The sequence below is a fragment of the Marmota monax genome, unplaced genomic scaffold (assembly GCF_021218885.2).
Source record: "Marmota monax isolate L192 unplaced genomic scaffold, Marmota_monax_Labrador192_F-V1.1 WCK01_AAM20220418_F8-fsc00069, whole genome shotgun sequence".
Classification (NCBI taxonomy): Eukaryota; Metazoa; Chordata; class Mammalia; order Rodentia; family Sciuridae; genus Marmota; species Marmota monax.
In genome coordinates, this window is record NW_026695243.1 from 873,383 (window position 1) to 900,617 (window position 27,235).

Below are 27,235 nucleotides of genomic sequence, written 5' to 3' on the forward strand. Positions count from 1 at the left end.
ATCATGTTTTTGTCTTTCTGTACCTGGCTTATTTCCCTCAGCAATAATGTCCTCCAGGTTGATCCATGTTGTTGCAAATTATAGGATTTCATTCTTTATTACCAATTAGTATTACTTTGTATATATGTACCCCATTAGCTTTATCCACTGATGAACACTTAGTTTGATTTCATATTTTGGCTATTACAAACAGTGCTGTAACAAATGTGGGAGTATAGATATCTCTTTAACATGCAGGTTTTATTTCCTTTGGGTATATACCCTGCTGTTGGATTACTGGATCAGATGGCAGTTCTATTTTTAATTTTTTGAGGAAGCTCCTTACTGCTTTCCGTAACAGCTATATTAATTTACATTTCTGCCAAAGTGTACAAAGATTCCCTTTTCTTCACATTTTCCACACTTTATCTTTTGTGATTTTTGTAATAGCTATTCTCACAGGCACAATGTGATATCTCATTGTGATGTTGATTTGCATTTCGCTCATGATTTAGTAAGGTTGAAATATTTTTTCATGTATCCGTTGTCCAACCGTGAGTCTGTTTCAGGTTTTTTGCCCATTTATAATAGTGTCATTTCTTTCTTGCTATTGCATTCAGTTCTTCATATATTTTGGATATTAACATATTGTCAGATGTGTACCTTGCAAATATTTTCTACCATTCTATAGGTTGCTCCTCATGTTGTTGATTTTTTTTCCCCTTTGCTGTGCAGAAGTTTTGTTTTGGTTTGTTTGTTTTTGATATAATTCTATGTGTCCATATTTGCTTTTGTTGTCTGTGCTTTTAAGGTCATGTTCAAAAAATCTGCCCAGACTAATGTCATGGAGAAGAAAACATGTTCTCCCTGTGTTTTCCCTTATTTGTTTCATAGATTCAATTTTTATTTATGTCTTTAATCCATTTCAAGTTGATATTTGTATATGGTCTGAGACACAGATCTTCCTTCTACATATGTATACTCAGTTTTCTCAACACCATTTATCAAAGATGAATCCCAATTGTGGATTCTCGGGAACTGTGTTGAAAGTCTCTTAGCTATAAACAGGTGAATTTATTCCATTTGTCTATCTGTCCATTTAAAATAGGATTTGAGGGAGATTTTTGAGATGACAATTGGAAGGGGCTCAGTAAACTGAGAAGGATAGGCTGTTCCAGATGAACAAGATAAGACGACATTAGGACCAAGGACAGAGAAGAAGCAAAACGAAATGACCTTCATGGAAGAAAAGAAAGAACCAGAAACAAAGAAGTAGGACATCTGTCGCAGAACAGCAATGATTCCTTTGTAGAAATCCTATAATTCTTTGGTTTTATCTTTAGAGTGTCTAAAGGCAAACACTTCACTTGGATACCATGACAATAGACCCCATTGTTGTATTACCAAAAAAAGCAAAATACCAAATGAGATGCCAGGGACTTCTAGAAGCTCAGTAAATGCATACTATTGCAGGATAATGCAGGCTATTTCATGGATGTTGCTAAGCAAATTTAATTCAATATTTCTTCTAGAATGAAACAAAGACTGGAAACTTAAGTTTCATAAATAGTAGATTAGGAATGTTGTTGAATAATTATTTTATCAGTCACATTCATGTGGGGAAGTTGACGGATTATATTGGATCCCAAATTAGGATTTGTCAAGCTCACATTTGCATTATTTGTGTGACCTGGAGCAAGTTCCTTCTTTACTTTTCTCCTTATAGGCCTAAATCTCCTTCAAGAAGGAGGACAGTGTAATGTTCAGGCTCTGGAGTCAGACTGAGTTCAGAACTCTTCTTTATGCTTATTGACTGAATTCTCTGAGGCAAGTTGTTTAAACTAAAGTCTTGGTTTCTCATTCGAAAGATAAATATAATGATACTTAGTGTCATCTTTGTGTGGTTTAAATCATATAATCCATCCTAAGGTGTTAGCACAATGTTTGACACATGGGGAAAGTCAAATAAATGGAAATTATTTATATTGCTACCTATAAAATTAATGAATGGGGTGACATAGCTCAGCAGTAGTGACCCTGGGTTTACACAGCCAAAAAAAAAAAAAGATGTGGAAAATAAATGAACGGACTGAATAATCCGTTAACATCTCCTCCAGTTATTCATCTTTCCACTATCCTGGATTTTTATAGCTTCCCAACTTTAGCATCTCCCTTCTAATTCATTCCCTAACTCCCAAACAAAAACCAAGTAGAGTAGGAAAAATAAACAAAAAGTGACTGCTATAGTAAGGGAGATGTGTATAAGGATGTGTATGTGTACGGGGTGGAGGGATGTGTATATAAGGGAAGAAGGAGCAGGGCTCAGCCCTACACCTACTGCCAGGACTGCTAGACAGCCAACTCAAGTATCTGAACCCCTAGGACACAGGATGCATGTCTTATTTTAGGAAACTTAGCCAATCCATTTAGCTTGTTTTTTACCATTTATGAATTGAACATAGAAGCCATCAGACTTTTTGTGCCTTGTGAATGGAATAATACGCATGGATGAGTTTTGTAAACAGCACAGTTCAAATGTTGCCATTGTTGCTGTTGTTTCTAAAACTATGATAAACATCTTATTTAAAAACCCAAAGGGTATGGGCTGTTAGTCTTATTTTTGTAAGCTGGTTTTAGTCATTTGGATTAAATTGATCATTATGTTTGAGGGATATAAGCCTTATCTATAGTTTCTCAAAAAGAGAAACCTTCCCTGAAGGCAACAATGTGCTGGAGAAATACAATATACTAGAGATGTTATGTACTAGAGATAAGTGAACTAGAGATTAATAGTACAAGTTCTCAGGTTTCTGGATTCATTTCCCTGCTCTGCTATTTTCTGGTTGTATGGCTTTGAGCAAGTTGTTTAATCACTCCAAGTTCCAGTTCCTCTATCTTTAAAATGGGGATAATGACTGTATGTCCTAAAAAGAGCTGTTATGAGGATTAAACGAGGTGATGAATTTAAGTTCTTGGCATAGTGCCTGGAATGGAGGAGACACCCAGTAAGGTGTTAGAAAAAATAATGGAAGGGCTGGGGTTGTAGCTCAGCGGTTGAGTGCTTTCCTAGCATGCATGAGGCACTGGGTTCAATCCTCAGCACCACATAAAAAAATAAATGAATAAAGCAAAGATATTGTGTCCGTCTACAACTAAAAAACTAATGTTTAAAAAAAGAAAATAATGCCTTGTGTGTAAACAGAGATATGATAAATTGTGTTATAAAGGTGTATTAAGAATTGTAATGCAAAAAAAGAGAGAGAGCTCATGTATAATGGCATTATTTGGCATGAACATACTTTATATACAGAGTTATGAAAAATTGTGCTTTGAGTGGATAATTATGAATGTAATGCATTTCACTATTGTCATATATGTAAGAAATAAATAAATAAATAGATAACTAAATAAATAAATACGAAAAAAGAAAACGATGGAAGACATAATATAGAATTAATAAATAATTCCAGCTTTGATGAGTCGGCAGGTATAAAAAGCCAGGGTCAAAGGCTGAGGAATAGAGGGAAGCGCAAAAAATAAGATGGAATGAATGACTCCACTAAAGTGAATAGGTATGGAATTAGTCAGTTCTCATAAACTCAGGTCTGTAGAGGTTGTCCCCAAAACACCTGCCCTTAGGATAGCATTTAAAGTTTGTCCACATGTGATACTATCACTTCAACTTGAAATTTGGTGGCCAGAGTTTTCTTTTACTTATTGGCCATTGAAAGAAACAAAGGACTATAGTTGTCAGGACCTATTAGAAGATTGATACACCAGGGCAGACGGAAATGGGTTTGTCATCATACTAAAGCCTAAGTATCGGCTTGCTGAGATTAATCACACCTACCTCTGCTCATTCACCTGCAAATGTGGATCTTTTCAAAAGAATGTTAGGATTGTAGAATGGAGAGGAAAACTAGAAATGTGGGAGTTAAGGAGATAGTTATATCTACATTGTCCTACTGAAGTTCAGCAAACATTTTCTGATTGGGCCAGATAGTAAAAATTTTAGGCTATGTGAATCAGACAGTCTCTTGCGCACCTACTCAGCTCCACAGGATATAGCACAGGAGCAGCCACACACAGTATGCAAATGAATGGGCACGACTGTGGTTCAATAAAACTTGATTTACAAAAACAGGTGGCAGGCTGAATTTGGCCCATGGGCCCTATTCTGCTGACCCATCGTCTACATATAGACTGGATTCAATGATTCAAGTTGTCAGAAGGAACAGGTCCAAAGCTCCTATAAATCAAGCTTGTAGTTGAAGAATGTTGTTGACTATAGATAGCTGACCTAACTAACATAAAGGGTCATCTCCAGACAGAAAATGAAGGGAAAGGCAGTAAACTGCTTAACTTTAGATAGAGAAAGCAGCTTCTGTAGAAGAAGAATAACATGGAAAAAATGAAGCATAAGATGTAACCACAACTCACATTTGAAGGGCTCAAAAACATCATTTTCAGCCTTATGTTTCTGTATTCTAAAGTCCAGAGCATGAATAATAGCCAGGAGGAAGATATGCCCTTGTTTGCCAGGGACAGTTCTAGTGTGTCTGTTGTCCCTGTATAATTACCAACAGTGACCTCTTTTTAAAAAGTGTCCTTGTTTACAATATAAATTGTATGACCACAACTATAATAACCAAAATTGTTATGAAATTGTTGCACAAATAGGTACATACTTACCATTTCACCAAAGCTTGAACAATAAGTCTATAAATGCAGAATGTAATACTAGATAAGAGGAAGTAAGGACTTTGAGTCAGACAGGTTCAAATCCAATCTTATTTTTTACAGGTTTTAAACAATGCACTAAATTTCCCTGAATCTCAGTTTTTTCATACGCAACAATAAATAATAAAAGTAGTGATCTTGTTATATTTAAATGTATTATCATACAGTAAATATCCAAAAATACTGTCATTAATTTTATTACTATTATCATTATTATTATATATTTAAATGGAATAAATTGGTTGAGTGGGAACGCAAAGTCATCCTTTATATGTGAAAGATACGCTTCAAGAGGAGTAATTTGCTTGACACTAGAGACATGCAAACCAATTTAACAGCACTTTCTGGTGAGATTATAAACTTGCTATTGAAAGTCTGGTCCACGAACCATGGTAGCATCATCAACCAGGAATTCTTTCATGCAAAATCTCCAACCTAGACCTAAGGATTAAGAAACTTTATTTTGAAGAAACTCAGTGTTGTACATCTTACCATATTATGAAAAGATTCAGACTTTAGTGGATTAAAGTACATAGATGATTTAAAAGTCACTCTGAAACCTGAGACCACTTCACATTATAGTCCATGGGTTTGGAGTGGATAAAATAACATCATGGGAGGAGCTGGTACACCCCTTCTACTGGGCAAGCTAAAAATGACCCTTTCCACCCAATTCCAAAGAACATTGTACAGTGTCCAGTAACTACATTCCATGTATGATTTAAGTACCAATCACATTAAGGTACAAATATAGATCTTAAATAAACCCTAGAGCATTGGGATTATTTTTCATCTGAGGCATCCTTCTTACTTTGATCATAGTGGTTTCTTTCCTAAGTTTATTTCCATTTGTTTTGAGCTTCTTCCCTGCTTTCTGGGAAATGCATGTCTGATTGTTCTTCGTGTGCTCTAGGTAGAGTTCAGCATTTCATTAATACTGAACAATTCACATACAAATAGATAGTTTAACCTTAGATATTTCCCCAAGGCTCAAAGAGGTTGATGCAAATATAAACAGAATTGGAAGAGCTGGTAAAGTATTCAGCTGAAACTTTAAAGAATACTTTTCTCTCTGGGACTTCCTGGTGATGGTTGTAATACAGCTCAAATGCTTTAGCTCTTTGTATACTTTTATCCTCCTTCCTTGATGCAGGCTTTCTGACATCCCTGGATGGCTGAATTACACACAGGGCAGACTACGCTGGCCCACTGGGTTGCATCAATCGCTTCTTAGATCACTTTTCCAATTCTATTATTCTGTGACTGCTGAGTAGTATGCTGTTATTTTCCATTAGAACTTCACACAGATAATAAAAAAGAATATCTCACTTTGAAAGAATTAAGATAACAATTAAAGGGGGAAAATAATCTTTAAGGGAAAAGAAAAAGAGATAGGATAAAAGTATGAAATTTGTAATGCATCAAGCCTAAAAGGATTTCATGTCAAAAATGATGATTCACTTATTATCCCCGTATGTACCAAGCATCTCCTAAGTGCCAAGTACTGTATGTTTGCATGATGGCGATGATGCTGCTGATGACGGTGATGATGATGATAGCAGCTAATATTTGCTGAGGACTTATGACCACATGAATGAGCTAGTAGAAATTTAGATCTAGCCAGGAAGGCAGATTTAGCAAATAATTCCAATGTTATCAGTGCTATGTGAAACTGAAGGTGCAATAGATGAGTGTTTCAGGGGACCTGACCCAAGCTTAGGGTCAATGAATGCTTCCTTGAGGAAATGGCATGTAAGAGTTAATGAGATAAAGGAGAAGTAGCAATAGGGAAATAGATCACCCCCAGACAGAGCCAAGTTTGTGTAAACAGCTCTGATCAAGCAAGATGTATATGTTGGAAGAACTGAGAAAATTGACAAAAGTACGGAGGGTAAGGGGTAAGAATAGGGAAATGAAATTAGAAAAAAGGCAGGAATAGAATCATGCCAAACCTTAGAGTCCAGGGTAAAGTCTGGACTTTATCCCAAGGGTGGATAGGGAGCCATGGATGATGATCAGATCATCTTTGAGTTCTAAGATGACTGAGGAAGTTGGAGAGAAATAAAGGGAACATGTGGAGGGTGGAGATTATGATGACTCAGACCATTGAAGTTGTAGGTAAAACATCTCCACGTAAGAGTGAGGCTCCCATCCAGCTAACAGAATGCATCATCTCCTAAACATTCATGCTTTAGGGAACTTTCCACTCTCCAAACCTCAAAACCACTGCCTCCACAGAGTCACATGAGGCCAATGTGAAAGTTGATGAGCAAATAGCAGCCAAAAGTTATGGAAAAGATAAAATACAAAGAGCCAGTCCTGAACCGAAATTCTGAGCCTGGGTCTACTGGGTCCTACCTCCTTCCTAGTGCCTGGAAAAGAAAGGATACCCTTTCTTTTCAGCAGAGCAAATAAATCCCAGAAAGGCAGAGTTTGCCTAGAAACTGTTCATTGGCCATAAAAGTATTGCCACAGGATAAGGTGAGGAAATAGACTCCAGGAAGAGAGTCTTTTCATATACAAGACAAAAGTATGTTATTTAATGATCCTATGTTCCTTGACCTTAAAGAAAAGGCTTAATGGCAATGCTTAAGCGGTAGGCCAAGCTGTTAGCACTTTTTGTACTAAATGAATGAAAAAGCCATCATCTCCCTGTGTTCAAAGAATATCTATGAATTAATCCATTATCAAGCATTCCATTGATCGATTACTTGATGGAAGCCATTGGGAATACCATGGTGAGTTAAACTAGACAGGATTCTTGTTTACAGAGTTCCAGCCCAGTGAAGAAGTTAAGAATCTAGGCATTAATGAAATGTTAACACAACTACACTTATGTATGTACAACTACATCTTTATGTATAATATGAAGACTTGTTAATCTCTATGAAAATGTGGTCATTAGCTACCCAAACCTCAGTGTCTTAATCTGTAAAATAAGAAAGTAGCATCTATTCCATGATTATTGTGAGGATTATAAAGGTTTGAAACCCTTAACTCTGGCACATAACTAGCAGATTTTGCAAAGATCAGACCCAGGGAGTGAGTATAACATATGTCAGAAGCAGTGTTTTACAGGGGTCAAAGCTGAATTCTTCCATCAGACTGTCCGGGTTCAAATCCCAGGTGCTGCTTTTACTAGCTCTGTGACCTTGGACAAATGTCAAACTTTCTAATGTTCAGTTTCTTCATCTGTGAGAGGAATATAGTGAAAATACCTAGGTCACAGGTTTCTCAGGTGGATCAGAAGAAATGATTCATGGAAATGTAAAGGTTTGCTTAAATAAACAGCTAGAGTGCATAGTTTGTAAGTACATAGTTTGCTGTATTGGTATAGATAAATAAGCAATTAATCACTTTTATTGTTATCACTTTGGGTAGTAGGGTGAAACTATATAAGACCAAAGACTTCGCACAGAAGATCTTGATGTAGGCCTTAAAAAAAAAATGAATAGGTGTTGTACAGAGAAAATGCTGATGAATTTGCTTTTCTCCATCCATAGGGCAGCAATTTGCTATTGTGAGAATTGCCAGGGGGTTGAAGTCTCAAGGAGAATATTAAGAAAAGGCTGATGAGTTCCCAATAATAATCATTATCACTCCAGTTACTGCTGTGAATTGGAAGACAGGATGATGGGGTGGATAACAACCAGAGCTTTGAAATCAGACAGATTCTGGTTCTGATCCAATCCCTACTACTTCCAGCTGCATGATCTTACACCAATTACTTCATTTCTCTGAGTTGCGGTATACTGCTCTTCAAAAGAAAGTGGTAATAGTGTCCTCCTGTGAAGCCATCATGAGGATTAAACAAGATAATGCACATGAAGTGCTGAGTACCATGTTTGGCACATGATAAGTACTCAGTAAATGTTAACTGTTGTTATTGTTTATGCCTCATTAAGGTTGCACTGACATAAAATGTTAGAATTTGTATGAAGTAATTACATTAAACAAAGGGCATAATACCATATTACCTACTCCACAGTGGGGTATCCAAAGAAATATCATGAATAACCAGGGGATCCGTTCCTATATGGCAGTGACTGCAGGAAGTTTTTTCTACTTATAAACATTATATATGTTTCTGAAGACAACCCATAACTTTAAAATAAACTTATTATTATTTCATCACCAGTCATACAGCCATTGCAAATATCTTTATATATTTTCTTCCAAGGTGTGTGTGTGTGTGTGTGTGTGTGTGTGTGTGTGTGTGCCTGTTCATATGTGAACTTATGGGAATTATGGTATTTAAATAAATATGCACATATTTAATTTTGGTCATGATATAAAAACTTTTTCCATTTTTTCATAGGAGCAGCTACCAGATTTTATAAGCATATTTTACAAACTTGTTTTATAGATTTCATGACATCTTATAAGGACATGCTATATAGTTTATTTAATTATGGTCATATTGCCTTTAGTGTGTGTCAGAATTACTTTAACTTTGATTATAAGGTATTTGTTACCATATCCAGTGAGTTCTCTATCTTTTTCATTGGGGGTTGTAAACAACTTGAAAGCCTAATTAATTTTTAAAGAGTGCTGTATTTTCTCCTTCCATAGGAAAAAAATTACAAATATGTATTTACATAAACTATTGCCTAAAATTTCAGATTTTTGAAGTTCACGAAGCCCATCTATGGACCCATGGTCCCCACAACTTATAGTCAGAACCAGTGGTATAAAATGCATCAATATGAAACAGAATAAAAAAGTTCAAAAACTTTACTGTAACATTGGTGGAGAAGTGTAGCCCTAAAACTTCAGGTTATTGGGCTGGGATTGTGGCTTAGTGGTAGAGTGCTTGCCTAACATATGTGAGGCACTGGGTTCAATTCTCAGCACCACATATAAATAAATAAAATAAAAGGTCCATCAACAACTTAAAAAAAAAAAACCTCAGGATATTTCATCACTTTCATAATATGGCCCAATTTCAGTTTGTTCTTAAATTTGAAATTGTCCAAGTTTTGGATACAATATTAAGGCTTCTCCCAGATATCACTGAGTAACATTTCATGTGATGTATCTTTTCTATCCTTAGTGACGGAAAGGTCTCAGCAGGACTCCCAATGCACTGCCCATCCTCACCATGCAGTCTTGCATCCTGGAGAACTATGACATTACTCAATCTACTCCTGCTACCCCTCACCTCCACTGATCTCAACTTTCTTACACACTATTCCTTCCGAGGAAATATACAGCATGACTCAGCATTGGATAATACAGTTTCATAAAGGAACAAGAGCATTTCATAATAATACCAAAAATAAAATCAACACACCTAACATGTAATATAACTGATACTTAAGAAAGTAATAAGAATTATAGTGCATTCTGCTATTATATGTAAATAAAAAAATAAATTAAAATTAAAAAATAAAATAAAAATTAAAAAGAGAGGGATATGTTCACAATGTTGAGTCAGGTATATTTTAATCTGAGGATGCAGGTTTTTAATTAGGCCTCTGTGTAGGTCTAACTAAGGGGATCATAATCTTCGATTTATTATCTTAATTACGTATTTCAAAATACAATTTAGAATATGAAGCTGATTCTACATGCCAAGTTGTACAGCTTTTAAAGCATTATCATAGGTTGTCAATATAAAGAAAAAAATTGTTGTGGAGTTTGGATTTCTTGTTCCCATCTGTTTGCTTCTGAAGATAGAACAATTTCTGATGTGAAAACTGGGATATGGAAGAGGATGTACCTGTATCTGCACATCTTTATTATATGTTTGTGCCTCTGTGTGTTTTAAAAGTCCTAAAAATTATCCCTGGGTTCCAAATAATAATGAAAAAGGAAAAATTTGGAAACAATTCTAATAGTAACTTATATTAAAACCATTTCTTTTCTCCTTCAGCTGCACCATCCGTCCCAAGGCTTCCGGTTTGGAACTGTCCGGGAGAGCAGTGCTGAAGATTATGTGAGGCAAAGCTTCCCAGAGATGCATGAGTATATGAGGAGGTACAATGTTCCAGCCACCCCTGATGGAGTGCAGTACCTCAAGTGAGTGTCAACCTCTTGGATCCTAAAAGTTCTCACTGAAACTGATGTCATTTTGCTACTGGTGCGATTTATTGTTGTTGTTGTTGTTGTTGTTTTAATGACAAGTATTTCCACGGTGTTCAGTAATATCACACTGTGTGGGACCCAGAAGGTAGTATGGCAGTATGGAATATGTGCATTTAATTATGTGGCCTCTATTACTAGTTACCTGCATAGTCTCAAGTTGACAGTAGCTTTGTTCCAAGAGCCAGTGGAGTCATTAGTGCAGCAGATGGTGGGGGAAATAAAAGCTGGCTTGGCATCACTTGAGAAAACAATGGTGCTGAAATGATCAAACACACAGGGAATATGGCCAGGGGATAAAGTGTCCCAAAGCAACCCTTTCCTTCACAGTGAATCTCTAAGCCCATGGAATGCCTACTCTTGCCATGAGGAAATGGAATTTATCTTAGGGATTTCCTGTAGAAAAGAGAAAAGATAGAAGGCAGTGCTTCCCATGTCTGCATCCTTCTCATCAGAATTTATGAAAAGCAATCAAAGGCAATCACATTGCCATGGCAGATCATCAGAGCCTGTGATTCAGTGAACTGAATGCAGAGGAGGACCATGCAGTTATGGGTCTACTTGTCTAGTCTGCCTGGGAAAGTGAATGCATGGATCCCAATAAGCACCACTGCCTGAGGGTGAGCAGTTCTCTCCCTCCCACTTGGCATCAGGGCAATAACAGGCATCCATCCCTCCAATCCTTATAATTGTGCAGCATTGGGAAGCTGGTTTCTCTATGGTCAGCTACAATGATCTCCCCAATGGACAACAGGGCCTGCCACCTCAAGTTCTTAAAAGAGAGGAAATAAAAGATTTTATGGAACATAAGGGCTTTGTGTTTCTTAAGAGTTCTAGTAATAGGCTCCTTAAACAATTTTATGGACTTTTAATGAGAGCTTGGAGAGGAAGCCACACACTCTTAGATTTGCAAAGTATATATGATGCTTAAGTACTATGAAATGGCACTTTTAATTTTGCAAAAACATCAAAACATTAGAGTCCCTCTCTGGCACAGAGTTTAGAGCTCCATTGCCTCCCAGATCCTCTTCTGTATGTATTCTTTCCTTCAGGCAAATACACAGCGGAGAGAGAGAATGAGATGTCAGGGAAATAGCATTAGGCTCCCAGCTAGATAATGGCTGACAAACTGAGTTCTGCTGGCAGTGTGACAAGCATGAGATGAACCACTGCTGGGGTTCCCAGCATTTCCTCTTCACTCCATGCATTCATTTATTCCAGTGACTTTACTTGAGAAGGTTCCCATACCCAGCATTGGCCCCATTTTAGCCTGGAGAGAAGCAATTGTTAGAAAAGTAGTCACAGATGAAGAAGGCCTGAAAGAAGTAAGCTTTCCATGGTAATGCAGCTAACAAGTGGCAGAATCAGGACTAGAGCCAGTTCTTTGTAATCCAATCGCTACTTCAAGCTGGTTTGGAAATCATAATGAAAGGTCCTTGATGATCAAAGAATAGTCCATGTTACAGAAACATCTGTGTTCCAGTTAGTATCTGGGAACTAGTTAGACATGCAAGATGCCAGGCTCCATCCCAAACCAACTGCATCCAAATCTGCATTGCAACAAGTTCCCCAGATGAGTCACTGATTGATGTGGAAGAGAAATACAGGCAGAGCTTATCATTAATACCACTTCACTGCTCTCTCATCCTTCTTTCTCTACTTTTGACCTAGTCACTACTGATGCTCTTAGACATTACTCAAAGCAATTGCAGTCTTCATGTTATCCTGCCCCTCTAGCATCCCAAAGCTCTTACTTACAGGGAACAACACCCAAAGTCACTGTACTTGAAAGTCACCTGTGTCCTTTGCCTCTCCCATCAAAATTCTCCCAGCCTTATACCAACTCTCTCAGGGGCCTGCTCCCTAAGGTGACAATTTAACAATAAATTAATCCTATTAAAATGTACACTTCTTTCAGTATATTAATATATGACTTTGTAGCATGTAATATGTATTTTTAAATAAATGCTCAAAAAAAAGAGCATGATTCTATAATGGGAGAATCAACTGGAGGCCCTATCAACTACAATGGTGACTCAGTACAGAAGCTATAATACCTGAATCACACTTGGCCACTTCTTCACCAGTGACTCATGGTCTCAGGGGAGTCTGTGTGAGATGATTGCTTCTAGTTCCTATGCAATAGAAATCTGATATAACCAACTGCACTTTTTTCATTCCAAAATTAAGAATAGTTGTATAAGTATATGGATGGAACTGAGAGGTGATTTCATTTTGGTTAAAGCCAAACATGAACCTTGTTAAAACTTAAATTCAATACCTCTGGAAAAGAGGATACTTTTTAAAAAAATTTTTTTTTCACTTACTGGAAGAGAATGAAAAGTAAGCAATGGTAATTGGCACCAAAAAGAAAAGTTAAACTACTTACTATGTGTCCATGTGTGGTCCAAACAAATCCATCCATGTGAAGATATGTTTCCTGCCAAGTGATGAACTTTATACCTGTCTAGGGACATCTTTCTCTTTTAAAGTTTTGATGAGCCCTAGCCTTGCTCTTCTCTGAGTTTAGAAACCACTTCTCTGCGTTGAATTTGAACAGCCTATTCCTTGTTCTAAGATACCATACTGAGGCCAAAAGGAATAGAGAAGAGTTGTTTTCTTTGCAAAGCTGTCTAGATAACCCTGAGTATAGAATAGCCTTTCTTCAATATATGTATGTCCTACTGGCTGAAGACAAAAAAAAAAGTGACCTAAACAGCTTGCTTTCAAACTTCTCCACCCTTGCCCTTTTTGTAAGTAGGAGCTCGGCCTATGCTGAGACATAGCCTTCCCCAAAACCTCTTCTGCATTAATGTTCAGAAAAATGGGAAGACTAGCTGGGCATGCACCTATAATCCCAGTGACTCAGGAGGCTGAGGCAGGAGAATCACAATTTCAGAGCCAGCCTCAACAATTCAACAAGGCCATAAGCTATTTAGCCAGACCCTATCTCAAAATAAAAAGGTTACTGGAGATGTAGCTCACTGATTAAGCTCCCTGAGTTCAATCCCCAGTATGAAAAAAAAAAAGAAGAAGAAGAAGAAGAAGACTTTCATAAAGGATGCCCAAGTGCCCCAAGACTTCTGATAGCAATTTGAGCCCATTGCCAATTCACTAATACAGCCCAGGGACAACTACTCTAAATTATCATTGCCAGAACCACCTACTGGGATGTAACATGAATTTCTGTAGGTATGTTAATAAATTGGACCACTAAGATCTATTACATCAGCTTCCCCTTCCATTTATTGAATGCTAGCCCATGGACTTAGACTATTCTAACTTCCTTTTCTCAAGAATACTAGATCTCTTCTAAATATTTCCTTAATAACTACTCATAAATATGAAACAATACTTGATCTCTGAATAATATGATATTGATCTTCAGGAAAAAAGATTAAACTTTCAACATGTGATTAATGAGACCAACTGGCTGCAACTCTACCAGCTATGTCCCCTGGATCAAGTTCCTTCGACTCTCTGAGCCTCAATTTCCTCATTGATTATGTCACAGCCTTTATGAGTGATAAACTATATGGAAGACAATGAATACAATACCTAACACGAGTTTCTCTGATAACCTACGAGGAAGTAACCTTCCCTGTATACCTTCCTATTCAATTCAGTCACCGTGGCTTTGTTGTTGGGTTTAGAAGTCATGAAAGAGACTGGTAGATAAACACAGAGGTTTATCATGTTTTCTTGTAAGAATATCTGTTTCCCCTGATCTGTACTCTCCAGGTCAGTGAGATGTCAACAAATCTGTCAGCAGCAAGCAAGCTTGTGCTGCCCTTAGTGTTCAGGTGTCTGTCCCCTAAACAGAAGCCAACTGTCAGGCTTAATGCTTCCTGCCCATTAATGAATCATGTTCACTTTTTCTCTCTTGGTCTTAAATATAGGAATGATCCAGAGAAACTAGACGCCTTCATCATGGACAAAGCCCTTCTGGATTATGAAGTGTCAATAGATGCTGACTGTAAACTTCTAACCGTGGGGAAGCCGTTTGCCATAGAAGGTATTAATCAGTCACTCTTGATTTGCTTTTACTCAGGATGTGCTCAGTTTGCTAACCTAGCAAGTCACAAATGCCAAAGTCGGAGGCAAGGAGCTATTCATCTTCCCTTGTTTTCATTTTCAACTCATAAGCACTTAGCTATTAAGTTGCTGAAGTTAGAAATTATTTCTCTCCAACTCAACAAATATTTATTTATGCAATTGTTAGTGAAAAAAATAATTGTTTCTCAAATGTGTTGGTTCATATATCTGGGAGTGGTGGCAAAATGAGGGAGTCCAGTTTTAATTTGATTTGTCTTTTTTATTTGTTTGAATTTTGTTTTTCCCTGTTTTATTGTTGTTAGTGTTGTTGTTTTTTGGTGCTTGATATGGAACCCAGGGCCTTGCACAGAGTAGGCAAGCATTCTACCACTGAGCTACACCATTAGCCCCTCATCTTTATTTTTGAATGGCCAAACACTGTAATGAATCTGATACAAAAATGAGACTAAGCTGGGTGTGGTGGTCATGCCTGAAATCCCAGTGGCTTGGGAGGCTGAGACAGAAGGATTGCAAGTTTGAGGCTAGCCTCAGCTACTTAGCAAAGCCCTAAGTAATCTAATAAGTCTCAAAATAAAAATTTGGGGAGGGCCTGGGGATATAGCTCAGTAGTAAAGTGCCCCTGGGTTAAATCCCCAATACCAAAAATAAAAAAAAAGAAAAAGAAAAAGAGAATGATTATATTTTACAACAGAGCCCCAACATTGATCTAATCCAATCTATTTTAGACATAAGAAAATCCAAGGATATTGTATCATATTTTCATAATTATATAATTAGATGATAATGTGGGATTAAAATCCAAATCTCAGTTTCCAATATAAGTGTTTTTCACTAGTTGGAAAGTAAGTGGGGGGGGGGGACTCATTTTAAAGTTTACTGCCCTCTAAGATACTAAACGAAAACCTTGTTTGGGACCCCAGGTTTGCCTTTCTCCCCACTGGCAGCAATTTTTGCTTCCAACTAGATCAACCAATCAATCAAACTTCAGAACCAAAGAAGGACTGCTTTGTCAGTAGCTTCTTTCATTCTGAGTGACAGTTGATATATGGAGCTGATATTTGAACCAGCAAATTTCACATCTCCCAATTCCCAGCTTTCCCTCCCTGACAGTGCGTGCTAGCTCTCAAGACAGCAGTGCTCACTTGTCAGAAAACACTTTGGCTTGAAACAATCCCAAGGGGGTGCACAAGTCCTATTTCCAGAAATCTGTGCTTTGCTGTATGTTAACTAGGGTATCAAGACTATTTGATTCCAATTTCCCAATTTCCCAATCATATTTGGTCTCTGTCTCTCCTGAACGCATCAGCAGATATTTTTGCTTCAATCTGTTTTTTGTGATGAATGAGAATATAACAGCTGATGCTATTTCTTTAGACCTGTCCAAGGAGAAACCAGTCTTCAGTCTAGACAAAATGACCCCCACCTGGGTCAGGGATGGACTTCAGGAAGAGAGTGGGATTGGTCTTTTATTAAGACTGCAGTCTTGGATAGCAAAACCATAAAGAGAGAAAGAGAGAGAAAAAGCAAACACTAGAAAACCAAAAGAACATTCAGTATATGCTTAGTAAACCCCATTTTAATGTAACAATGGAAAATTTCCTTTTTTTCTGCATGTGGCAGTAAGGGATATGGAAAGGATACTACATTTTATTTACATCCTAAATGTGTGGGGTAATGGAAGTCCTTCCTACCATAGGGCTACTAATAATAAATAATTTATAGGCATAAAAATGAGGGGTTTCATTTTCCACCTTTGTCTTCGGGGGGGCCACCTGATCTTGTCAAAAGGCAGAATACGATGGTTTGTTTGCCTCTTCTGGACCACAGTGCCAGATGCCACACAATTAACTCCCCACTGTTTTCCTGTTTCCATTTCCATCTGTGCTCATGAGACTTGGTGTCTTGCAGTTCCTATCATCTCTAGACACCACATTGTTCTCAAAGAGAATAAACAAAGTGGCACAAGGAAGAGCTCTTCCTGTAAGACAGCGGAAGGATAGCAGATTCCAAAAGAGAGAGCATCGTCATCATTATTGATACATACTCAAAATGGATGAAATACAAATCAGAACACTTAATTCAATATTGCCCCTGCCAATAAGTTCACAACCTAAAAACAGACCCTGGAAAAACTCAAAGGGAGGATTCTTATAAGTTACATGCAACAACAACAACAACAACAAAAAGCTAAGTCTTGGTTGCTGATTTTTTTTTTAATGTTTAACTCAAGAATTTGGGGAAAAATATCTCCCAATGAAATTTTCTCTTATATATATTTCTTAATATTTCTTTCTAGTTGTAGATGCACACAAGACCTTTATTTTATTTACTCATCTTTATGTGGTGCTGGGAATTGAACCTTGTGCTTTACACGTGCCAGGCAAGGGCTCTACCACTGAGCCACAACCCCAGCCCTCTCTTATTTTTTTAATGAAATTTTTGAGAATATGAGATGCTTTTCTTTAACAACATTTAGGTTTTTTGAACTTATTCAAATGTAGGCTTTGTTATTAATTAGATTGTGTAAATATAAAAACATCATCATAGCAGTTTATGATGAATGCTTCCCCAGTAAACTCACAAATGTTGCAGATGCCTATCTGTATCCCTCCACAGAGCCTACTGCAATCCTGGTCATACAGCAATCATATAATAATTGATGTATTACCAATTATATAGTTGATTAGTTTAAATTCAAAATAAGTACCTAATTCCTTACAAATATTGTTAGTTAAAAGTATCCTGATGGTTTGCACATAGTTTTCCAAGTGCTTAAATATTTTCAGGAACTGAAGAGGGACAATAGAGTCTATTGACTCCTACGTGACTTCTATATTCACTCTATATAGTATTGATACACTGCTATTGTCTGAATTTTTGCCTATTTTCCAAAATTCATATGTCAAAATATAATTCTCAACTAGAAGATGCGGCTCTTGGGGGAGGTCATTAGATCATAAAAGCTCTGCCCTTATAAAATAGGATTAGTGTTCTTATCAAATGGGCCACTGGGAGGGAGCTCATTCACTCATCTATCATGTGAGGACACGACTAGAAGTCATCTATGAGCTGTAAAGCTGGTAGTCCTCACCAGACACTGAATCTGCTGCCACCTTGATCCTGGACTTTCCAGTTTTCAAAATTGTGAGAAATAAATGTCTGTTATTTATAAGCTACCAAGACTTTGGTATTTTGCTGTAGTAACTCAAGCAGACTAAATAAAATACCTACAAATTCACCCTTCTGTGCATATTTAGTTTCAAAAGGAAAAAGTAAGGCCAATGAGAGACAGTAGCTCCATGTTGAGCTTAAAACCCTTCATGATGGGTATTCTTTGCTACTAAATAGTACACAATGGAGCAAATCCAACCTACAATTTGGTTCAATTCAAGAGCATGTGGAAAGTCTTTGGTCAAAATGCTACTTAAATGCTAGGGACATAAAGACATATTGTGTTCTTGGGGGGAAAAAAAGAGAGAGATTTGAGATAAATGAATACATGTCCCAAATTCATGAATCAGGACAATAAAGGTCAAACAAGGAAAAAAGACCAATGTAACTGCAAAATAATGATCTGTGACCTTTCTGCCAAAGACTTGCCTGTTTTTCAGCTTGTTCTTTTTCTTGCTTTGCCAATAATTATTTAATACACTGCTTGGAGCACTGGTTCTGGGGTCTGGGAGCTTGGATTAGAAGCTCTCAATAACGTGACAAATTTCTTAATCATTTCTCCTGGTTCCTCATCTGCATAATGAGGATGTGAATAATACACCTATAGCAGTGATGTTGTAAGTATTAAATAACACAATAAACAGAATGCATGTAGAATCATGCCTGGTACATAGAAAGTCATCAATAAATTATTACCCAATATGTCAAATTGATAAATTGAGACCAATACACTATAAAATTTCCCAGGATAGTCTTCATTGATCTCAGCTTTTCCCAGACTCTTCTCTCCCCAGTTTGATGTGCTAAGGGTAAGGGAAATCCATTTATAAAGTTCCCTTTGCAATTGGGACTTTCACAATATATTCTCAACCATTGTCCCAAAGTGGTTAAACATGGTATTACAAGGACAGAGTACAAAACTGAATGACTCTTCCTTCCCGAAGTCTCTTTAACCCTATCTAAGGTCTTATTTTCAAAATATCTCTTTTCCAACCACCTTTCAGGAAGATTCTTTTAGTCTATGAATTTCTAACTACACATTTGCTAGTCAAAATATATTCCCTCTGCTCTTAGCTGAGTAAAGCTGATTTATCCATGGGGAAAAGATCAGGATTCTATTCTGAAAATTGTTCTCTTGGGCTATTAAGCTGTATCCAATTTCCAGGGTGCCTGACGCCTTCATCTGTAGGGTTGAAGGATTTCATTTTGCTTCATCCATCAACCACAAAATAGTCAACCCTGTCTTTATTTCAAAGCCACATTTCTAATGATAATGAAAGCAACAAAGGCTGACTCAGGATTTTAAAAATAACAATTCTTTGACCAATGAACACAATCAAATTTGAGAAGCAACTGAGAAAACAGAAGTATGGAAATGGAACCTTCAAGGTTTTACTTTTTTATGTTTCTGAACAAAATGGATATTTATATCTCTTAACAAAGACCTGTTCTCGTTGCCACATAATTTTTTCCTGTTTCTTTCCTCATTCCACATCAAAATTCATTTTAATTAGCTAATAATAATTAGCAATAGAGCTATTAAAGTGTCAATATCCAATATATGTATTAAAATAGAAAATTTTAAAAAGGATAACAATCTATTTTTATCAGCTGATTGCAAATTAAATTAAGCATGATGGAGTGGAGTGATTTAATATTTATTATTTCCTGCATAGCAATTTTTTATTACTGTCTTGCAACTTTAATATTGCTTTTTTCTTAAGAGTATTTTAACATTTTTCTTGTAGTACCAAGATTCTGTTCTTAGATTATGTAGATTTATTGTATTAATTTCAAATTTTTTTAACTTCCCTATGTATTTTTTTAATATTTATTTTTTATTTTTAGGTGAACACAATATCTTTATTTTATTTTTATGTGGTGCTGGGATCGAACCCAGTGCCTCACGCATGCCAGGCGAGCACATTTGAGCCACATCCCCAGCCCTTCCCTATGTATTTTTGCCTTATGTCAAAAATGTCACTATCGAGAATCAGTCTAATATGCCTCTCTCTTTCTTTCACTTGGTAGCAATCTCTCCTTCTGAACCTGAGGGATGCAATAAATGCCTATCAAATGAAAACTATTCTACCATTATAACTCCAATGCAGGTTGGAATTATTAGCTTTAAGAGGATTTTTAGGAGAAACATTTTAATTAGTAAGTGTCCTTGCTTAGGGAATTTCCTAGCATATATAATCATATGCAAACTTACTACATTGACACCACTTGCTGAAAAGTTTATAAATAAAATCTACCTGTGAACAATATATATTTGTGTTTTCTCAGAACAAATCACCAGTTTTTAGGGTTGTGGTTTTTAAATGAATTACCTTATTTGGGGGTAGTGCATCAATGTGGCTACAGTGATAGGAAGTACTGAAAGGGAAGAAATAGGTCAAGTATTTCCCTGACTCGACTTGTTGAAATGGACATGGTAAAAAGAGCACTGATTTTAGAATAAAACAAATCTCTTTGCAAATACTGACTTTGCCAGCTAAACTAGCTATATGATGTTATCAGTTACTTATTCAATCTTTGAATCTCTAAGTAGTATGTACTCTGGCATGGGTACACATAGGGATACATTGGGGAAATGTCTGGCACAAAGGAAGGCTCAGAATGTCCTAATTTTTACTATTGAGATACCAGAGTGATTTAACTGAACACAGTGCCACAATCTAGCACACAATCTTGGGCCAGTACATGATTCACAAAATAGGGTAGAGAATGCAAAACGTTTGTCCAAGAATTTTACTTGGGATATAGTGAGCCCTCAGTAAATACGAGAAATTGTTGTTGCTGAAACCTATTGCTTTAAAGGGAAAACACAATAATATTCATCATATTCGACCCAAACTAATTATCCTGACCACCAACCCACTCCCATTAGATAGTTCTTACCTGCCCCAGTTCTTCTCTTTAATGGCATCTGTCTCAATTGAAATAAAAGAATCACTATGTGATGCACTGTTTAATGTCTCCCCAAAGACAGTCTGTGACAACAGAGACCATGTCTGCTTTTCTCTCTACTAAATCCTGAACACTTAGCACAGCCTATTTACTCAATAAGATATTTGATGAATGGACGAATGTGTGTCAGTGAATTGTTGAATCTTATTGCCTATGTATCTAATGTTGTAACTGACATGTAAACAAGTACTGAATACATGTGTGGGCAACTGAGATTCCTAAAGAAAACTGGTAACTTCCTTATAAAAAGTTGCCCATTATATTTTTTAAAATGTTATTTAATGATAACATCAGCAGAAGAAAATGCTGCCCATCCAAAGTCTTTTATCATCAGTCTTTCCTTTCAAACCAAACTAATAGGCACAAAACAGGCACCCAAAATAGCTCTTTGAATGGAAAATTCTAATCATGTTTTTGACATTGTCATCATTTCCTTGACTCCCTATTGTTAAGGAACAAACGGAATTATCAGGGGAAAAATGTGCAATTTTTTAAAACTCAAAAATTGTTTGGCATTATTTATTTCAACTCTTTCATTGGTTATACACACACTCCAGCCTCATGTTCTTAAAAATGAATGCCTGCATTGAAAAAGGAACAAAAGCTAATATTTTTGGCATTGAGTTTTAAGATAGAATAATTATAGCAAATATTTGTTTCCATTAAGTATCTTTGGATTCTTGACAGGCTTTTAGTCTTTATCTGTGAAAAAGGAACTAACTGCATTTTTAATTTATCTTCCTCAATTATCTTGAGGGCAAAAATAATCTTTTTTTTTTGACCATGCTATCTAACAGCTAAAAAAAAAAAAAAGATGTAGTTAATTAGTCTCTTTCACATGGCTCATCAAAGATATTAACAGTGTAGGAACAGTTTGGAAAGGAAGTAAAGCTACATGGAATGAGAATATAGAGACTAAGATGATTAATAAAACCATATCCATCTTGGTGCTCTCTCTCTCTCTTCATCCCTTCCCCTTTCTCCTATGCTCCTGTGCCTTATATAATTTCAACCTTGGATCTTTAATTTATCATATTCTTATTTTTTTCAAAAATATGGCTTCAGCCAGACAAGGTGGCACATGCCTGTAATCCCAGTAGCTCCGGACACTGAGGCAGGAGGATTGCTAGTTCAAAACCAGCCTCAACAACTTAGCAAGGCCCTAAACAACTCAGTGAGACCCTGTCTCTAAATAAAATACAAAATAGGGCGGGGTGTGGGTCAGTGGTTAAGTGCCCCAAGTTCAATCCCAGGTACCATAAATTAATAAATACATAAATAAAACTTCATCACATACATGTGTACTCCTAATAATACACCGTCTTGTTTTGAGTGTTTTTACATCTACATCTTGCATTCATATTCCAAGTAATCTTTTGGGATTGTCACATTTCACCTAACAACATAGTGCTGAGGCATCCATATCATTGTGTCTAGTTCTAGTTCAAATATTTTACATTGTATAATATTCAAATCAGTTTGTTATAATATTTATTTAATTATTCTCTTGCCAAAGAACATTTGGACATTTGTGTTGGTTTCAATTTTTGCTATTATAAATAGTGCTTCTAACAACATTCTTGATCACATCTGGTATGCTTGTAGAGGTTTTTGGAAGTATATGTAGGAGCAGAATTGCTGATCTTGAAGTATATAAATGATCAACCACAAAAAAATAATAACTAACTGTTCTTCAAAATGATCATACCACTTTGTGTTTCAATAAGCAGTGTATAAGTGATCTGACTGGTCCATGTCTTCTCCAACACTTGGTGTTACCAGACTTTTTAATAATTGAAGTCATTATAATTTCTTGTTGGATATTTTACTTTACATACTGTATTAAATGTCCACATGATCTTATTATATTATCCACAAACAGAATAAAATGAATCATAAAAGTAAAAAATTGTCATGTGTTAACAATAATAAGATAATGTCATAAACCAAAGATTATGATGAATCCAATTTTGTTACTTAAAATCCAGAGGCTGGATTCTGGAGAGGTGAATAGGGAATCCTAGCCTTGGTAATGACCTCAAAGATTGCATCTAAGGACTATTTTGAAGTGTTCTCCTAGAAAACTGTGCACAGCCCATCCCTATCCTTTTCAAACTCATCTATTCAGAGATTTGGCTGTTCTAAAAGTAATCATAATTAAGAATGTCTTAGGGTCCTTTGGAGGAAAGATCATGCAAACCCACCATTCCTTTATTGTCAGATCTGATAGCAATATCTATACAGTTATTCCTCTCAAGAACAATGTGAAAAACTCATGTGAGATTATTTTCTCCTAGGATATGGCATTGGTCTTCCACCCAACTCTCCACTGACCTCCAATATATCTGAGCTAATCAGCCAATATAAGTCACATGGGTTTATGGACGTGCTACACGACAAGTGGTACAAGATGGTTCCCTGTGGCAAGAGAACTTTCGCTGTCACTGAGGTATGGAAAAACTGCTGATAATGTTAACACTTCGCCTATCTTTAATTTGAATTGTGGTCAATAATTCAAGCTATTTAATTTACTAGGACTCTCCATGATATTTGGATTATTCCTAACTTTGCTTAAAGAGTGACCATACCTATAAGAATTTTCAGTGAAACATGCTTGTCTTAGATTTCAAGGTGATGCTATTTTAATGAGTAAATGTCAAATTTTCTAGTTTATCCTATAATCTGTATTCACAAGTGCAGAAGAAATACTGCTCTAAATTACAGCAATAGACTCTGGGAATTACATCAATAGTGTTTAATTTAACCATTAGTTGCTGGTTGTTATGTGAACTTCAGAATATCCTGCAATAGCTAATCTAAGCCTTTGTTAACTTCCAAATGATAATTATCTAGTCATCCCTTATGGATTTAAAATCTAGACATAACTTAGCCAATATTCTTGTATTACAGAATCATTGATTTTTAAAACTAAACACAACCAATTCCCTTCTTTACTATTGGTAAATTAATACACAGAGAACTAAGTGATTTGCCCAAGGCACACAAAAAGTCAAAATCTGATTCTTTCTATTGAAATACGCTGTCATTACAGTGTAATTAGAAACCTACAAAATAAGGTGGAATTGGGATGACCGAAATAGAATATTGAAAGGTGTAACAAAAGTAACAGGCCCAAATATTTAAAAAAAAAAAAAGAGAAGTCAAATAAACAAGTACAAGGTTGGCCCTATGTTTAAAAAAAAAAAAACTGAAGACTATAATAATGGTTCTAAGTAGTCTCTGTGTGCAGGAACTCTCAAATTTCTGCTTGAACACAGACTCTTCTTTTGAACTTCAGAACATATACTCACCCTCCTATTTTGATGTCTCTATTTGGATATCCTACAGACATCCCAAATTTCACTCCTCAAAACCTGGATCCTCCATCCTCCCTCCCAAACCTGCTTTTCCTCCTGCATTTCACATTTTGGTAGTGGTAACTTTGCATTAAGTTATTCATCCTAAAGACTGGCAGGGATCATTAATGCCTTTCATGACTCACTTTCTGCATCCATCAACAAGCCATATTATTTCCTTCTGTAAAGTATGTCTCAAACATGCCATTTATTGTCATCTCCACCGTTGTCACTCTAGTCGGAGCTGTCATCCCTCACCTGGACCACTCCAAAAGCCCTCCTGACTGGTTTCTTTGTTTTCACTCCTGCCTCCCTCCAATTTGCTTTCCACATGGCAGATGGCTTTTCTGCTAGAAGCCTGCAATGGCCTCCCATGTTCATGAGGACAAATCTGAAGTTCTGGCGTGGCCTACAATGCCCCCTGGTACCTGCCTGCCCAATTCTCAGCCCCATTTCCTGACACTTTCTTCCTGGCTCATTCACACTGCACTACAATGGACATTTTTTTTTCCTTTGCAATGATCATTTTTACATGAAAATACACTAGTAGCTTCCCTGCCTTGGGATCCCTGAACCTGCTGTTACCTCCTCCCCCTCAAATGCTCTTACCCCTGATATTTGATCAGCTAACATCTTCATGTACAAACTCCCAGCTAAAATCTCATTTTTTTAGACCCTGATAGATGCTGACCAATCTGAATCATATGTCTCTTCATGATTTCATATATCTCACTAATTATTTCATAGTACTTGGACATAATTTATAAATTTCACTATTTTAAGCATATATTTAATCCAATAATTGTTTTTAGTATATCTCTTTTTCATTAGATGATAAAAGTTCTGGGGGAAAAAAAACTTCACTTACTATTATATTGTCAGTGCGTCCTACATAGCAGGCACTCAATAAGTAATTATTGAATAGATAAATTAGATAAACCGAACAACATAGCCGAAAAGAAGTCAGGGGTCTGGAAGGTAAGAACGTAAAGCAGGAATGATATGTCCCAGCATGGGAGAGAAACCATGTACTTCCAAGCAGATTTAGTAAAAGTGAGAAAGCAGTGCTAGCTTAAAAAGCCTCATTGTTTAAACTTTCCATGCTTTATTTCTTACTGGATTTGTTGTGAGTCAATCTGGGCACAAGAGTGAGATTATCACATGGAGTTTTGGGGAGCTCTGGGCAGCAACAGGAGCTGCAGCTGCTAGTCTGCAGGTCTACAGAGCAGAGAAAAGTGAAGGGCGTTTTCCTTTGAAATTGGTGGTTCAAACTGTGATAAGGAGCAAGGTTGACTTCGAGTGGAAGCCGGTCGGCTCTGGGTCAGGTGGAAAGCTGCTACCCACAGAATTCTTTTGCAGGCCCTGTCACCTCCCCCATACCCAAACTGTCTCAAGGATTTTCAGACATGACCTGGGCACTTCCCACATACTTCCCATGGCACATGGATTGAGGCTTTCAGAAGGAGAGGTGTGGTGTAATCTAGATCAGTCAACAAGCTATCTGGGCCAGACAGATGGACGGCAGCTCCCACCAGAATAACACTCCCACCCCAGATCTAAAAAGCACAGTGATGCTGAGGATGAATTCTGCTCTGAAACAAATAAAGCTCCCCCAAGACTTGCAGGCAAGGAGGGGCAGAGCTCAGCTTACCGATTCCCCCAGTAAGTTTGCCTGTTTGGGGTCAGAGCTGAAAAAAGACAAACAATACAATAATTGTGTCCCACAAACCTCTTCAAAGCCAGGGGATCCTAAAATTGAAGCCCAGGAAAAAAGGGTTGCTATTTGAAATGCCTTGGCAAAAAGAAAACTGAATCTTTTTATGATGGTTGTTGCATTAGCTGTTTTACATAAAGTATTTTGTTGTGTTTTCCCTCATTATTTATTTTTTATAGTTCTTTCTAATCTTGTGCATTTTAATTAATTATGTTTCATTATTAGTTATCACTGTTACTGGCAGTTATTCTCTCCTCTCAAAGCAGAGCTGATGATTGAACTTAATATTTCGATTATGCTACCTGGATGTTTTGATGCTAAGATATGTCAGTGCAGGACGTATATTAAAGAGATAGCTACTTTCTAAAAGACCTCACATAATATAAGAAAAGAAACTCATCACAACAGATGCAGAAAAACATAGACACTCTGAAAATATGAGGAAGCAAGGCAAAAAGATGCTCCAAAAATTTATAATCCCTCAACAACTCTATCTATAGGTATTCAAGTGAATGAAATGCTGGGCAAAAATTTTAAAAATTTAGCTGTTAAGATAATCAATAAATTTTAAAAAGATATAAGGAATGAACTAAGGGAAAATATATGATATGAAAGAGCATTTTAATAAAGAGATCAAGATTCTGGAAAAAAACAAACAAACAGAAATCTTAGAAGGTAAAGGCACAAAAAGTCAAATAAAAAAACTCTATTGAAGCTGGGTTTAGTGGCACTTGCCTGTAATCCAATTAACTTGATAGGCTGAGGCAAGAAGATCACAAGTTCAAGGGCAGCCTCAGCAACTTAGTGAGACCCTATCTCAAAATAAAAAATAAAAAGGGTTGATGATGTTACTCAGTGATAAATCACCCCTGGATTCAGTTCCTAGTAGTGAGGGGAAAAAAAAACTTGGCTGAAAATCTCTCAAAAGAGATTAAACCAAGTACAAGGCGGAATCTCAGAGCTTGAAAACAAAGTGGATGGACTTGAACATTCAGATAGTAGTTAAAGAAAAAATAAGATACTATGATCAGAATAGAAAAGAACTCTTGGACATTAAGACACCAAATTTAAGTCTCATAGCATCAAAGAAGGAGCGGAGACATAAGCTAATGGTATGGATAGCCTATCAGTGAAATAATAGCAGAAAATGTTTCAAACCTTG

At 36.6% G+C, this 27,235-nt stretch overlaps 1 protein-coding gene across 1 annotated transcript in view; it reads left to right on the top strand.

Annotated features, from left to right (window-relative positions):
- Grin3a (glutamate ionotropic receptor NMDA type subunit 3A) overlaps positions 1 to 27,235 on the top strand; it is a 179,141-nt gene that overhangs the window by 105,479 nt on the left and 46,427 nt on the right. Inside the window, exons 4-6 of the mRNA XM_046457400.2 lie at positions 10,595 to 10,740; positions 14,703 to 14,818; positions 23,301 to 23,452. Coding sequence (XP_046313356.1) covers positions 10,595 to 10,740; positions 14,703 to 14,818; positions 23,301 to 23,452 — 414 coding nt within the window. The remainder of the gene's footprint in view (positions 1 to 10,594; positions 10,741 to 14,702; positions 14,819 to 23,300; positions 23,453 to 27,235) is intronic.